Genomic DNA, 15,136 nt, shown 5'->3' with positions numbered 1-15,136 from the left:
CCCGGCCCCGGGGGGGGGGGGGCGGGGGGCGAAGTTTTTGCCCCGCACCCCCCCCCGGGGGCCGGGGGTGAGGGGGGACTTTTTTAAAAAAAAAAAAAAAAAAAAAAAAAAAGTGGACCTGAAGATGTGACTGAATTGCTGCAACCTCATGATGAAATGTGAATGGATGAGGAGTTTTGTTTTTCGGTTTTGTTTTTTTTAATTTTCATTTTTAACCTTCTCTGAAGACTAGATTAAGAGGAGTCGCTTCTTACGGATGAGCAAAAAAAAGTTTGTTAAGGCAGAATGTATTTCTGGTGAAGAAGCTGTCAACATTGTTGAAATGACAACAGAAGATTTAGAATATTCTAAACTAAGCTGATAAGGCAGTGGCAGGGTTTGAGAGGGCTGACTTCAATTTTGAAAGAAGTTTTACCATGGGTTAAATGCTATCAAACGGCATGGCACGCAATGGAGAAATGTTTCATGAAACGAGTCAACTGATGCAGCAAACTATTGTTTTAAGTAACTGACACGGCCACACCAACCTCCAGCAAGCACCGCCTTGAGCGGTCGGCAGCCATCAGCACAAAGCACGACCATACACTGGCAAAAAGACCATGACTCAGATGATCACTAGGATTTTTTTTTGAGATGGAGTTTCGCTCTTGTTACCCAGGCTGAGTGCAATGGCATGATCTCGGTTCACCGCAACCTCCGACTCCTGGGTTCAAGCAATTCTCCTGCCTCAACCTCCCGAGTAGCTGGGACTACAGGCACACGCCACCATGCCCAGCTAATTTTTGTATTTTTAGTAGAGACGGGGTTTCACCATGTTGACCAGGATGGTCTCGATCTCTTGACCTCATGATCCACCTGCCTCGGCCTCCCAAAGTGCTGGGATTATAGCCATGAGCCACCGCGCCTGGCAATCACTAGGATTTTTAAGCAATAGTTTGGTTGTGTTTTTTTGAGCCAAGATCTGGCTCTACTGCCCAGACTGGAGTGCAGTGTTGCAATCTTGACCGGCAACCTCAGCCTCCCGGACTCAAGCAATCCCCCCAGCTCAGTCTCCCACGTAGCTGGGACCACAGACGCACACCACCACACCCAGCTAATTTTTGTATTTTTAGTGGAGACAGCATTTCACCATGTTGGTCAGGCTGGTCTCAAACTACTGGGCTCAAGCCATTTGTCAGCCTCAGACTTCCAAAGTGCTGGGGTTACAAGTGTGAGCCGCTCTGCCCAGCCTGAAGTATTTTTAAATTAAGGTATACACATTATTTAAGACATAACACTACTACACACTTAACAGACTATAGTATAGTATCCACATAACTTTTATACGCACTGGGAAACCAAACACTTCATGTGACTTACTTTACTGCAATATTCACATTATTGCAGCGGTCTGGAATATCTCTCTGAGGTATGCCTGCAGTTAAACTAGTCTTTCTTCTCCCAGTCTCTTCTATAACAGCTACGAAAAGCAGATTGAACGTAAGCACTGAGTATACAGGAATTCTTACTATAAAACTTTGTTTCGGCCAGGCGCAGTGGCTCAAGCCTGTAATCCCAGCACTGTGGGAGGCTGAGGCGGGTGGATCACGAGGTCAAGAGATCGAGACCATCCTGGTCAACATGGTGAAACCCCGTCTCTACTAAAAATACGAAAAATTAGCTGGGCATGGTGGCGTGTGCCTGTAATCCCAACGACTCAGGAGGTTGAGGCAGGAGAATTGCCTGAACCCAGGAGGCGGAGGTTGCGGTGAGCCGAGATCGCGCCATTGCACTCCAGCCTGGGTAACAAGAGCGAAACTCCGTCTCAAAAAAACAAAACAAACAAACAAAAAAAAAAACTTTGTTTCTCTGCTGCCTGAAGGAAAACGATGACCACCAGTGAAGCCAGTCTTCCGGGCTTGCTGCAATGTCGCCTCTATGATCTCTCTCTCAACCTGTTTTTCTGTAAGTTCCTATAAGAAAGGGGCTCTCTGACCTAGCTAACTCTACCGACTTTCCCGGCATGAGCCCAGAAGCGCGATTCTTTCCCCAGGAAGCCTTTCACTCACCATCTCCGCCTTCCTCTGAACTCTTACGGCAATTAGAATCTCTATGGCTCATCGGGCACAGCACCTAAGTTTCACAATATCACTTTTGCCCCGCCCCTTTCCAACAGACAAATTCCCTAGGGCAGCAGCACAATAAGGACTCTGCCACATACCTCTGCAACCTTCGTATTAATAATGATGACAGTAACACAGGGAAGGCTGGCTGGGATTTCGATTTTCTCTTTTTTAAAAAAATTTCACTTTAATCGTAAAAATTGGCATGTTACAGATATCCAAGCACGATCATGGGTAAGGAAGATGGGCTCCATTGTTAAAGGTGATAAAAGTCTAGGGACATGCGTTCACTCCAGCGGCACTCGTACTAAAACTGGCCTGTGCAAGGCGACACGCCACGTTGTAAAGTGTTCAATGTTAAACAAACAAAAAGTCTGGGGTTATGAGGACACACAAGCATCCTCAACCGATTCCCCCTCCCAATCTTCAACATTCCTGAAAGGAGGGCTGGGGGGCTGCTTTAACAGCACACAGGAAAATGGGGGGAAAGTCTTTCAGAATCAATGTGAAAAGAATTAGTACATTGGTGTAGACACTAGCCCACATCAATGCCATTATAATCCAAATTTAAATCCCTTTATTATGACAACAGGTGAAATTTTTTCTTTCAAGTACCTTTACCCCTGTACAACAATGTTCCCTGAACAAAGAACTCCAGGCCTCTGCTATAAAAATTGTCCCCACACCTAAAAGAATTCACAAACAACCTTTCAGGAAGACAGAGAGACATAATGGGAATGGAGAAGAGAAAGGATTTGCTAAAGAAGGAGATCTGTTAATTTAACACATTTTCTGTCAAGCAAATCAACTGTCCTTAGTGCCATTGTTGCTGAGACAATGAACAGGCAGGGTAGGGGTGTTCATTAAAAGGAACTGGCCAGGAGAAAAACACACTCTTGCAGTCAACAAGGCCACTGAACAGCATTCGCAATTCTAAGAACATATCCATTCTCAGGAATTATTAATTGGGTGTGATTTAAAAGTGAAGCGACAAGTTTAATTGTGGCCCCATGGCTTCCTCTACTTTCACTTACTTTTAGAGGTGATGGGTGGGAAGGAGCATGGGAGGGTGCACACAGTCTGTTCTGACAGCCACTCACACATCCATTCAGGTGGCCACATGCCTCAGTGACACACTGCCAAGTCACACAGCCACTGCAGCAAGCCCACCCTAGGGAAAAGTCAACCTGATTCAGTTCCTAAGAGTCTGGGCTGTAGGAGCAAAGCTAGAAGCTGACCATTCCAGTGTGAAACTTACAGGCACATGACATCATTTAAACCAGCCAATGTCTTTCGTAAAGGCCACATCAGGTCAGAGACTTTACACAGGAGCATGAAGTACTATGTTCCATGTATATTTCCATAAACCACATTACATTTTAAATGGGTGTATGGCTAACGAAACACAAAACAGAACACAGCAGAGAATTATTCTGAGGGGGCATCTGTACTCTAAAGAGGGGAAAACTGCTCTTGGCTGTAGAAGTGACTGTCTTCACACCAACTTATTTACACAAATTCTGGGATTTAACACCTTGACGCAGGCCAGAAATTCTACCCCTCCTCCACTGAGGCCCAGAACAACCCCTAGGGCGTAAGTAGAGCACAATGGAGTAGAAAACAAACAAAAAAAAACAATGGTCAGAACCTTAGTTCCCAGCCAGAGAGATCAAGAATAAAAAAGAAGGCACAGGGTCGCTGTGGGGATCGAATACCCCAAGAAGGAAAAGAAGGACTTGGAGACGGACACTCCAAGAAAACATCTTCAAAAGCCAAAGGTAAGTGACATCTTTCTTCAAGGAGCTCAAAGCCCTTCACACTGCAGTAGACTGCCTCAGTCACAATCGCAATACCATTTTCTCCCCAAACCAAAATAAAAATCTACTTGAATCCAACAAATATTTCACCATGCTTGCTGAGAGCAAATTTAAATGTGAAAAAAACATTAAAAAATATTTAGAGCAGCAGCTTCAAGTTTATGTGGTCGCTGTGTTCTACATTAAAAATTCTGATGGAATAATGAACTTTACATACACACGTATCCCAAACACACGCGTGCACACACCCGCGCCGGCCTTCAACTTAGGTCCCACTGAACTTTTGACCTGGTCATGGATAACCCCCTCCGCAGTACACCACTGTGCAATGCTCAAGAGATCTGTCAAGAGCCCTGTGCCCTGACACGCAATGGCAGCCGCTCCAGCCCCAGGCTTAAGCACAACACCCCTCACCCCTCCTCCCCGCAGCACCAGGCAGCCAGGCCCTGCTTCAGGGAGGCCTTTTGTCGGGGAAGGCCTTTCTTTATCACTCAGTCAGCTTCACAGTTCCCTCCCCATTAGCCCCAAACTCGCTTCTTTCCTTAAATGATGCTCTAGGAAAGAAAAATATTAACAAAACATTTGTTTCCCAGGTTTCTGACGTGCACAACTGCTGATGACATTCACCTCTGAGAGCAACTTTCACTTCCTTACATTTCCATAAACAAAAATACTAAAGGTTTGCATTTAGGGGGAAAAAAATCTCCATCAAAAAGAAAAACTCAGGCCGGGCGCGGTGGCTCAAGCCTGTAATCCCAGCACTTTGGGAGGCCGAGGCGGGTGGATCACGAGGTCAAGAGATCGAGACCATCCTGGTCAACATGGTGAAACCCCGTCTCTACTAAAAATACAAAAAATTAGCTGGGCATGGTGGCACGTGCCTGTAATCCCAGCTACTCAGGAGGCTGGGGCAGGAGAATTGCCTGAACCCAGGAGGCGGAGGTCGCGGTGAGCCGAGATCGCGCCATTGCACTCCAGCCTGGGTAACAAGAGCGAAACTCCGTCTCAGAAAAAAAAAAAAAAAAAAGAAAAAAAGAAAAACTCATCTACCTCACACACAGTGTACCTTCTATACAAAGACCAACACTGAAAAGTCATCTCTATTTTATACCCTAAGTAGTGATCCTCAAGCAGGGCAATTTCACCCCCCAGGAGATATTTGGCAATGCCTGGCGACATTTTTATTTGTCATGACTGGGGTGCTTTTGGCACCTAGAGCGTGGGGGCCAGCAATACTGCCAAACATCTTAAAACGCACATAGCATTCTGCACGTAACAGTTTCCCGCAACAGATTTTCAGCCCAAACTATCAACAGTGCGCAGGGCCAGACACGGTGGTTCACGCCTGTAATCTCAGCACTTTGTGAGGCCGAGGGCGGGTGGATGACCTGAGGTTAGGAGTTTAAGACCAGCCTGGCCAACATGGTGAAACCCTATCTCTACTAAAAATACAAAAATTAGCTGCGCGTGGTGGCAGGCACCTGTAATCCCAGCTACGTGGGAGGCTGAGGCTGGAGAACTGCTTGAACCCAGGAGGTAGAGGTTGCAGTGATCAGAGATCGTGCCATTCCACTCCAGCCTGGGTGACAAGGACAAAATTCCACCTCAAAAAAAACAAAAAAACCCCGCACAGAATCTTGAGCTCACTCTTACTATTCAACCATCCCTTTTCTCAATCCTAAGAGCCGCTGAAAAAATGACTGCCCCAAGTTTTCCAACATAAATTGACTGATATTGTTAGAAACTAATAAAAAGAAAACATGGTAAAAGCAGCATAGGGATAACATCCCATGAAACACGCAAAGACAGAGGAAGGGCAGCAGCCATCTGAAAAGGTTATAATAGCAAATAAAAGGCAAACCACCAGCCAGAAGCCGCAAGTCTTAGTCAAGAGTTCCAGGTACTGATGCCATAAACTGTAAGAAACACACATGGGCCTGGAGTCCCAGCTACCAGAGAGGCCGAGATAGGAGGATCTTTCGAACTCAGGAGTTCAAATCCAGCCTGGGTGATATAGCGAGACACTATCTTTTAAAAAGAAAAAAAAAATGAAAAAAGAATCATAATTCAAGGCCTTCGGCCTCCAGAATTCCTCAAAATCTCAAAGCACAAAATCTTAGATCTATTTAAGGGCACTAGATACTGAAAATGTCAATCTTCAAGTCTCAAAAGCTACTTTCAAAGTAGCTTATTTGCAGAGAAAATGCCAGAGAAAGAGAAAGAAAAAAAATCCTATAATTTGTAAACACACCAAGTATGGATTCGTAGTTTTCACTCGGTACAGAATTTATTTGTAAGACATGGATCCTAACCTTGCCCCTAACTGGTAAGTCAGCCATTTTCTGAACGAGTTAAGACTGAAATGTTTCATTTCTAGAACCATAGAACTTTAGAAAGGAACACCTAGGAATCACTGAGTCTAAAAGCATCACTTACATGGCGCCGGAAACCCAAAGTCATCTGCCTAAGAACACAACTTAATGAGAGGTGAACCCACAATCCAGGCTTCTGATTGTTGCCCTCTGAAAATCTGTTTAGTCACATCAACTCGATTTAAGACCCTGTCCTCGGAAGTGCCCCCGTGGCTCGGTGCAACACCGCATTTTTACCGAAAGCACCTATGCACTGGAGTTCTCCATACTGTGCCAAAGGCACCGCATTCTGAGCCCCAGCACACCATGGAAGCTCCCCTCATCAAAGGGGCAGATGATCACTAGCACCGAATGCAGCAAAGGTGTATTTTAGGCTTTCCTAGCTGTGTTCCAGAAAATTAAGCAACTTAACTTCCGTCGCAAAGCCTGCCATGTGCTAACACAGGCCACCCATCAGAGATGACAGGGGGTTGCCCCTTCCAAACTGCACAAGATCCCAACTGCCTTTGAAGCTCCACATGGTAGAGACACACACACACACACACACACACACACACACACACACGCAAAGGGCAGCAAGCATTCCCTTTCAAATCGTGGGTATAAATAGAAAGGAGACCTGGCATTCACTTTTAGAGTTACATTATGATAGCACATTCTCCCCTTTCAGGATCTCAGCCTTCATATATCTATCTGCCCTTTCATAATTCACATCCTGTTCTTGGCCTTTCTTCCTTGGAGAAGGTGCAGATTCTGAATCTTTATCAGGCATTTTATTCTCTAGTACCTTTCATTAAATAGATTAGCGTTACAAAGCACTATTTTTAAAAATCACTTTAGGTGGGGCATGTTGGCTCATGAGGCCGGGAGATCACAAGTCAGGAGATCAAGACCATCCTGGCCGACATGGTGAGACTTCATCTCTACAAAAAATACAAAAATTAGCTGGATGTGGTGGCACACGCCTGTAGTCCCAGCTACAGGCTGAGACTGAGGCAGGAAAAGTGCTTGAACCAGGGAGGCGAAGGTTACAGTGAGCAGAGATCGTGCCGCTGCACTCAAGCCTGGCGACGGGTGAGACTGCCTCAAAACAGAACAAAACAAAACACCGCTTTACATCACCTATCTCCTCAGGGAGCCCTACTAATCACCTTACTTTAAACGGCAACAGCCTACGCCTCAGTGTGGCCCTGTGCAAGCCTCCATTCCACGCTACTTGGGGCCTTCTGACATTACATACATTAATGTCTGTCTCATGGCACTAAAAAGGAAGCAGGTATTTTTCCACTATGTTCACAACTATATCAGCACCTAGCACATTGCCTAACACATAGTAGGTGCTTAATAAATACTTGCTGAAGGCTGGTGCGGGGGCTAATGCCTGTAATCCCAGCAGTTTGGGAGGCCGAAGGGGGTGGATCACCTGATGTCAGGAGTTGGAGACCCGCCTGGCCAACATGGCGAAACCTCATCTCTATTGAAAATACAAAAATGAGTTGGGCGTGGTGGCACACGCCTGTAATCCCAGCTATTTGGGAGGCTGAGGCAGGAGAATCCTTGAACCTGGGAGGTGGAGGTGACAATGACCCAAGATCATGCCACTGCACTCTAGCCTGGGTGACAGAGTGACACTGTCTCAAAAAAAAAAAAATATATACACACACACACACACATTTGCTGAAATAAATTAATACATGAATTTGTCCCTTTGCACTTAATTCAGAAGTTTTAAAAGAATATCTTCACCAGGCGCGGTGGCTCATGCCTGTAATCCCAGCACTTTGGGAGGCCGAGGCGGGTGGATCACAAGGTCAAGAGATTGAGACCATCCTGGTCAACATGGTGAAACACCATCTCTACTAAAAACAAAAAAATTAGCCAGGCATGGTGGCGCGCGCCTGTAGTCCCAGCTACTCAGGAGGCTGAGGCAGGAGAATTGCTTGACCCAGGAGGCAGAAGTTGCGGTAAGCCAAGATCGCGCCATTGCACTCCGGGCTGGGTAACAAGAGTGAAACTCCATCTCAAAAAAAAAAAGAATATCTTCTGTACCCCACGTTAGCAAGAATCAAAGAACTCCAGACTTGCACTGTGGAATCTGGCCATTCCATATAGGTCTAGACCCTCATTTTATAGGTAATGAAAACTGAAAAAGCAGCAGTGAGATGTGGTAGAAACAGACTGAATTTGGCCTCAAAGAACCTAGATCCAGACGAGAGTCCTTGTGCAAGCATTGGCCTCTAAACTTTCCATTTCCACCTCTGTATAATGAGGATATCCCTACCTCATGGTGATGGTTAAGGTCAGCTAAGAATAGAACGGGATAGGCCGGGTGCAGTGGCTCACAACTCAGTGGCACAATTGGAATACAAGTTTCCTGATTCCTAGCGCAGCACATCTTGTGTCATGAAAGTGGGCTTCTGAACACCCAACTGGGGCCAACTTACTCTTTTCATCTGTTTCAGGGTCTCTTAACCTTTGAATGGGTTGGGGGCCGCTTCCAGAATCTGAAGAGAGCAGTAGGCCCCCTCCTTCACCAGAGCGCACACATGTACACCCACACAAAGTCTCCTACCCTGGCGCCAGGTTTAGGAAACACTGATACGATAGATGTACTTGCAAGTTTCTCCTGGCTATTTCTATTACTTAATGTTTAACAATCCATGCATTCAGCACTTAATTAAGAGGCTGGATTCTTCAAGGAAACACCAAGGGTAGAATTCAAGAATCTGAGTATTGCCCCAGAGCTCATGCTGATTAGGTAAGCGATCTTACCCACGCACATCAAAACCAGGCAAGACACAGGGAGGCAAAGGATTGAGAATTCAAACATAGGACACAGGAAAAAAGACAGACAGGACAATCAGATTATTTTGATCACGCTGCTGCAAACCACTCAGGTAATTCTGGCCAGGAACGGTGGCTCACGCTCGCAATCCCAGCACTCTGGGAGGCTGAAGCAAGTGGATCACCTGAGGTCAGGAGTTCAAGACCAGCCTGGTCAACATGATGAAACCCTGTTTTCCACTAAAAATACAAAAAGTTGGGTGGAGTGGGGGGCAGGGGGGAGGAGAGAATACAAAGTAGCGGGGTGTGGTGGCAGGTGCCTGTAATCCCAGCTACTTGGAGGCCGAGGCAGGAGAGTCACTTGAACCTGGGAGGGAGAGGCTGCAGTGAGTCGAGATCGAGCCTTTGTACTCCCACCTGGGGGATAGGAGCAAGACTTTGTCTCATAAAATAAAAGTAACTTAACAGGACCATTTTCTTTTTTTTTTTTTTTGAGACGGAGTTTCGCTCTTGTTGCCCAGGCTGGAGTGCAATGGTGCGATCTCGGCTCACCGCAGCCTCCGCCTCCTGGGTTCAGGTAATTCTCCTGCCTCAGCCTCCTGAGTAGCTGGGGTTACAGGCACGCGCCACCAGGCCCAGCTGATTTTTTGTATTTTTAGTAGAGATGGGGTTTCACCATGTTGACCAGGATGGTCTCAATCTCTTGACTTCGTGATCCACCCGCCTCGGCCTCCCAAAGTGCTAGGATTACAGGTGTGAGCCACCGCACCCGGCCAGGACCATTTTCAGCCACCTTCGGGGCACCAATGCAGCCTCACATCCGTCATGATGCCCTTCCTTACCTTAGTCAAGTGAGACAGGGTATTTACTGCACAGGGCACTTAGCTAGGGGAAAAACACAGTAGTAAATCTTGGAGGGGTCAATTAGCCTTTCTTCTTTTCTTGAATCAGGGCAAATCCTAGCCAACCAAACCCACTAGAACGTTAAACAATTATAAAATACTTGATTTAACGCAAGTGGTGTAAAATGTGCTGGTTCTGAAATACGAACAGATTATCTGCTGAGGCAGAGAAGGCTGGGTAAGAGCTTCTTTGGTAAACCTCCCAGTTCCTCGTTAAACACAAAGCAGGGGCTTAATGACACTACTGAATTCAGTGTCACTCAGCTACTATCTCCCACCTATACCTCAATCTCATATGAAAAGCAAAAACATCTCATCTACAGCACAATTACATCGTGAGCACATTTAGGAATCACTAGATATGTCAATAGTTAATACTCTTATCCCTGAGTGAAAAGATACAATGTTAACAGTTAACAACTTTCATCCCTGATGGGTAACTATGGGTGGTTTTAATTTTTACCAGTATTTTATGATAATTTTCACTTTTATATAATTTTTTGTAGTCTTTTTACAACTAGGAATTTTGAACTGAGATAAGGCATTACTATCATATAAACAGGTTTCTCATCTAAAACTAAGAATCAAGTATGTTGACTCTTCTAAAGCAATCCTGTATATTCCAGATGGATTAATAGAGTAAAAAGCATTTTTATTTAATACATACAAAAATTAAAATATGTTGCCGGGCGCGGTGGCTCAAGCCTGTAATCCCAGCACTTTGGGAGGCAGAGGCGGGTGGATCACGAGGTCAAGAGATCGAGACCATCCTGGTCAACATGGTGAAACCCCGTCTCTACTAAAAATACAAAAAATTAGCTGGGCATGGTGGTGCGTGCCTGTAATCCCAACTACTCAGGAGGCTGAGGCAGGAGAATTGCCTGAACCCAGGAGGCGGAGGTTGCGGTGAGCCGATCGCGCCATTGCACTCCAGCCTGGGTAACATGAGTGAAACTCCGTCTCAAAAAAAAAAAAAAAAAAAAAAGAGAGAAAAATTAAAATATGTTTTGGTGAAAGTTATCTAAGTGGAAGGTCTTAATGTCTTGGAGAACTGCAGCATGAATCCTGCTGCCCTTCACATATCTTAGAGAGAGCTTCACTTTAAATAAATGGAACCAAGTCCTTGAGGATTCTCCTTCTCAAATTTTCTATAAATCCATGGATTCAGCCTGGTGGTCAAGGGTAAAAATGAGATCTTTCCCACAGCTGAAAACTGATTTCCTGAAATAAATGATCTCCAACTTTTACCACTTGCTATGATTCATCATTTTTATCTTTTAAAGTTGCAGTAAATTAAGACCGTAGGGCCTTTCCACATGGCCTAACAGGTACGGCTCAGCATTTGAATTTATTTTTATTCTATTTACTATTATTGTTATTATTATTATTATTCCGAAACTGAGTTTCACTCTTGCTGCCCAAGCTGGAGTACAATGGCGTGATCTTGGCTCACTGTAGCCTTTGCAAACTCCTGGGTTCAAGCGATTCTCCTGCCTCAGCCTCCCAAGTAGCTGAAATTGTCTATAAAAAATTATCCCAGCTAATTTTTTGTATTTTTAGTAGAAACGGGGTTTCACCGCATTAGCCAGGCTGGTCTCCAACTCTGGATCTCAGGTGATCCACCCGCCTCAGCCTCCCAAAGAGTTGGGATTACACGCAGGAGCCACCGTCCCCAGCCATTTTTTATTTTTATAAGGGTCTTCCACTGCATCATAAAATCTAAACAAGGGATTGTTTCTCAAACTGTCAGGACCATAAACAATTACATTAAAATAAAATCACCTTAGAAAAATAAAAATAACTTATGTACACTTAGAGAATCAGAATTGATAGTGTTTTCGTTGAGTTCTGTACTGTCAACAGGTTAAATGTGTTAGAAGTCTGAAAAACACTTTTTGTTTCAGAAACAGAGTTTCACTTTTGTTGCCCAGGCTGGAGTGCTATGGCGTGATCTCAGGTCACTGCAACCTCTGCCTCCTGGGTTCGAGCGATTCTCCTGCCTCAGCCTCCCAAGTAGGTGGGATACCGGCCACTGCACGGAGCTAATTTTGTATTTTTAGTAGACACCGGGTTTTACCATATTGGTTAGGCTGGTCTCGAACTCCGTCTGACCTCAGGTGATTCGCCTGCCTCAGCCTCCAAAGTGCTGGGATTACAGGCGTTAGCTACTGCGCCCAGCCAAGAAAATACATTTTTAAATCTTAATTTTTTCATCCGACATAATAATCTATTCCACCAAAATTCGAATTTTTGATAACTACTAAAACCCTTAAGTTATAATTTCCATTTGCCGTATCAAAACATACCTAACATGAGATGGATTGGACAAGAACTACAGGAAAGAAAAGTCACTTTCATTGTTATCCACTGACTTAACATCTAATGAAAACAAGTGTGGATAGTTCTTAAAATCTGCACATGTTGGAAGCCAAATATTCATTCCTGTTGCATGCATTTCAAAGACCATGTTATTTTAGCCCCAAAAAACTGTCATTTCCAAGAAACACTGAAGTCGAAAGAGAAGACAGTCATATCAAAGAGCCTCGATTGTTCACCATGTAAACTACAGTGATTTTTCATTTGTTATACATATAAATTCGCCTCTTTAATCAGTTGACGTTTCCTTTAGGAATTAAGGCAGCTAATTCTCAGAAACCACAAGTTTATTTCTTATAACAGAGAACAAGCTATTTACAGGTTACTCTAAATGTGCTGCAAGTACTTAAGGCAAAATGAATTACCTCTATTTTTCCATCAACAAAATGGGAATATATGGATTCTGAGACGTGAAGTTTTACCAACAAAATTTTTAGCATGGGTTTTTAAACTCTGAACTCATAATCCCAGCATCACCTCAACTTTACGACCTTGCAAGGAAGAAAACGGGCTAGGTGCAAGTCTCCCCGTACCCAAGATGGCCCTGTCACAGGCGGCACCTCCCACCACAGCCACCATTTTGACTGCAGGATATAATTACTCACGATTTTGTACCAACTGAAAGAAAACGCAGGACATCAGAGTAACTGAGAAACATCCCTTGACCTTTAAGATTCCCAACTCTTATTTGGCTTTCGTGGCTCTGTTTCTGTTCTTTAGTCAATATGAACAATTGTCTCAAGAACATTTTCATTAACAAAATTATGCTTGCTACATTCACGTTCAAACTTTGAAAACGCTGTGGCGCTGCGTAAAATGTCCAAGTTATTACCTCTTCCTAAAAAGTGGAGAAGCGCACGATTTGCTCACATTGTTTCAATCAGCTTAAGGAACTCAGAATCGCCAAAAGCCAGTGAGTGGCCCTAGATTATCTGTCCGCATTCCTCTTCTTTCTCCCATCCCAAACCCTTTTGATCTTTTTATTTTCCCGATTTCATTAACTGCGACGAGAGCAAGCTGCGGCACTTCATTCACAGGAGAAGCAACTGATATTTCAGCAAACACGACTGAATCTAAAAATAAAGGTGAGGCAAAGAGCTCAGGAATAAACGAGTTGAAATCAACCCGAAAATGGCACAAAGTAAGAGCCGTGGGGCTGGGGAGGCAACAACGATCTGCTCTTCCAAAAGAGTGGCTCTAATTTTGATTACTGCGTCGGCGAACCCATCCGCAGAACGGAAAACAAAAATTGACCAACGCAGTTGCCGTTCACCTTTGTCCAAAGGCAAAAGGTGAAAAGTCACGACACGTATTGCCACAGAAGAGAAGGCAATTCAACCTGCCAACCAATCGACAATTTCTCAGCTCCTTCCAAACACAAAATTAGGAGAAAGGGGCTGCCGCGGGGCTGGCCGCAGCCAGGCCGGGGAGTGCGCTGCGCTCCGCACGCTCCCGCCACCCGTCGCGCTCGTCCGGGACGCTCGGGTTTCGGCCCAGTTTATCACAAAGCCCCGGGCTGGAAAGCACCTCCGGCCTGGCCAGAAAGGCCAGCCCGCCTCTGCGCTCGCCCCGGGGCATAATGGTGGCGAGCGCGACTCCAAGGGCTCCCGAGCCCCGAGATAAAGAGGCTGAATATTCCGAGAAGAAGGGCGCTGTGGAAGAATAACGGAGTCCCAAACTTTCCCTCCGCAGCCTCGGAGCCCCGCGCCCAGGCCCGGTCCCGGACGGCCCGAAGTGGGCCGGAGCGCCTCCCGGGAGTTTAGGGCCTCCGGGAGACCCCGCCACGCGCCCGCCCGAGCGGGGCGAGCCCTCCCCGCCGGCCGGGTCCAAGTTAATCCCGCGCGGCGCCCCCCCGCGCCCGGCCCCGCCGGAGCAGCTGGCTCGCGCCTCAATGGCACCGGGCGGCGAGCGCGCGCAGCTCTCGCGCCCACACTCAGCCCCGCCGGAGAAGTCCCGGGAGGGCCGCGGGGTCCCGCTCCCGCTCCCGCTCCCACAAAAGCACGGGCCCGCCCCGCCCTCGTGCCGCCCGCTCCGCCGCTCCAGGAGCCGGCGTCCCCAGCCCGACGCCCGCACTCGGCACCCCGGGCAGAGCCCGGCGGCCCCCGCCCGCCCTCCTGCCCTTCCGCGCTCTCCGCCCGGCCCCGGGCTCCCGGCCGAAGTCCCTCGGGCCCGGGACGCCCCGCGCGGGGCAGGCGGAGCAGGGGGAGCAGGGGGCGCAGCGCGCCGCCTCCCGCCCGCGCAGCCACTCACCTCGATCTCGAAGTCGGGCAGGCGGAACGCGGTGCGAAAGAGCGAGCAGAAGTGCGCGATGGCCGGGACCTCCCACCAGGAGCGGAGCTCGCCCAGCCCGGCCGCGCCGCCCTCCTCCGGGCACATCTCCCCGCCGCGGCGCTGGCGGCGGCCCCTCGCTGCCCGCGCTCGGCCCGCCGGCCTGGGACTCCCGCCGCGGCAGCGCCGCAGCCTCCGCGCGGTCCTCGGCGGGGGCGGCGGGGCGCTTCTCCCGCTGCTGCCGCCGCTCGGCGAGTGCTGGGGCCGAGGGCGGGCGCCGGGCGGGGGGCGGCGGCGCGGGGGCCCGAGCTACTGAGGCGGCTGCGGCTGCGGCTGCCCGCGGGGTCCGCGCGCTCGCCCCATCCCGCGGCTGAGGCGGCGGCCGCCCCCCGTCCCCTACAATATAATCGAGTCCCCGCCGGGGAAACAGATGGGGCTGGGGGCGGAGGGGCCGGACGCGGGGCCGGGGGGAGGGGCCGCCCACGAGGAGGGGGCGGGGCTGCCCGCGCCACAAC

General features: G+C 47.7%; 1 protein-coding gene across 1 annotated transcript in view; it reads right to left on the bottom strand.

Moving 5' to 3' along the window:
* LOC116543770 (cat eye syndrome critical region protein 2) overlaps window positions 1–14,777 on the bottom strand; it is a 199,760-nt gene extending 184,983 nt beyond the window's left edge. The window contains exon 1 of the mRNA XM_032269608.1: window positions 14,604–14,777. Within this exon, the coding sequence (XP_032125499.1) occupies window positions 14,604–14,729 (126 nt within the window). The 5' untranslated portion in view covers window positions 14,730–14,777. The remainder of the gene's footprint in view (window positions 1–14,603) is intronic.
* Window positions 14,778–15,136: the final 359 nt, after the last annotated feature.

The sequence above is a fragment of the Sapajus apella genome, unplaced genomic scaffold (assembly GCF_009761245.1).
Source record: "Sapajus apella isolate SASKATOON/1434 unplaced genomic scaffold, GSC_monkey_1.0 scaffold195, whole genome shotgun sequence".
NCBI lineage: Eukaryota > Metazoa > Chordata > Mammalia > Primates > Cebidae > Sapajus > Sapajus apella.
This window is presented reverse-complemented; position numbering and strand designations above follow the sequence as displayed.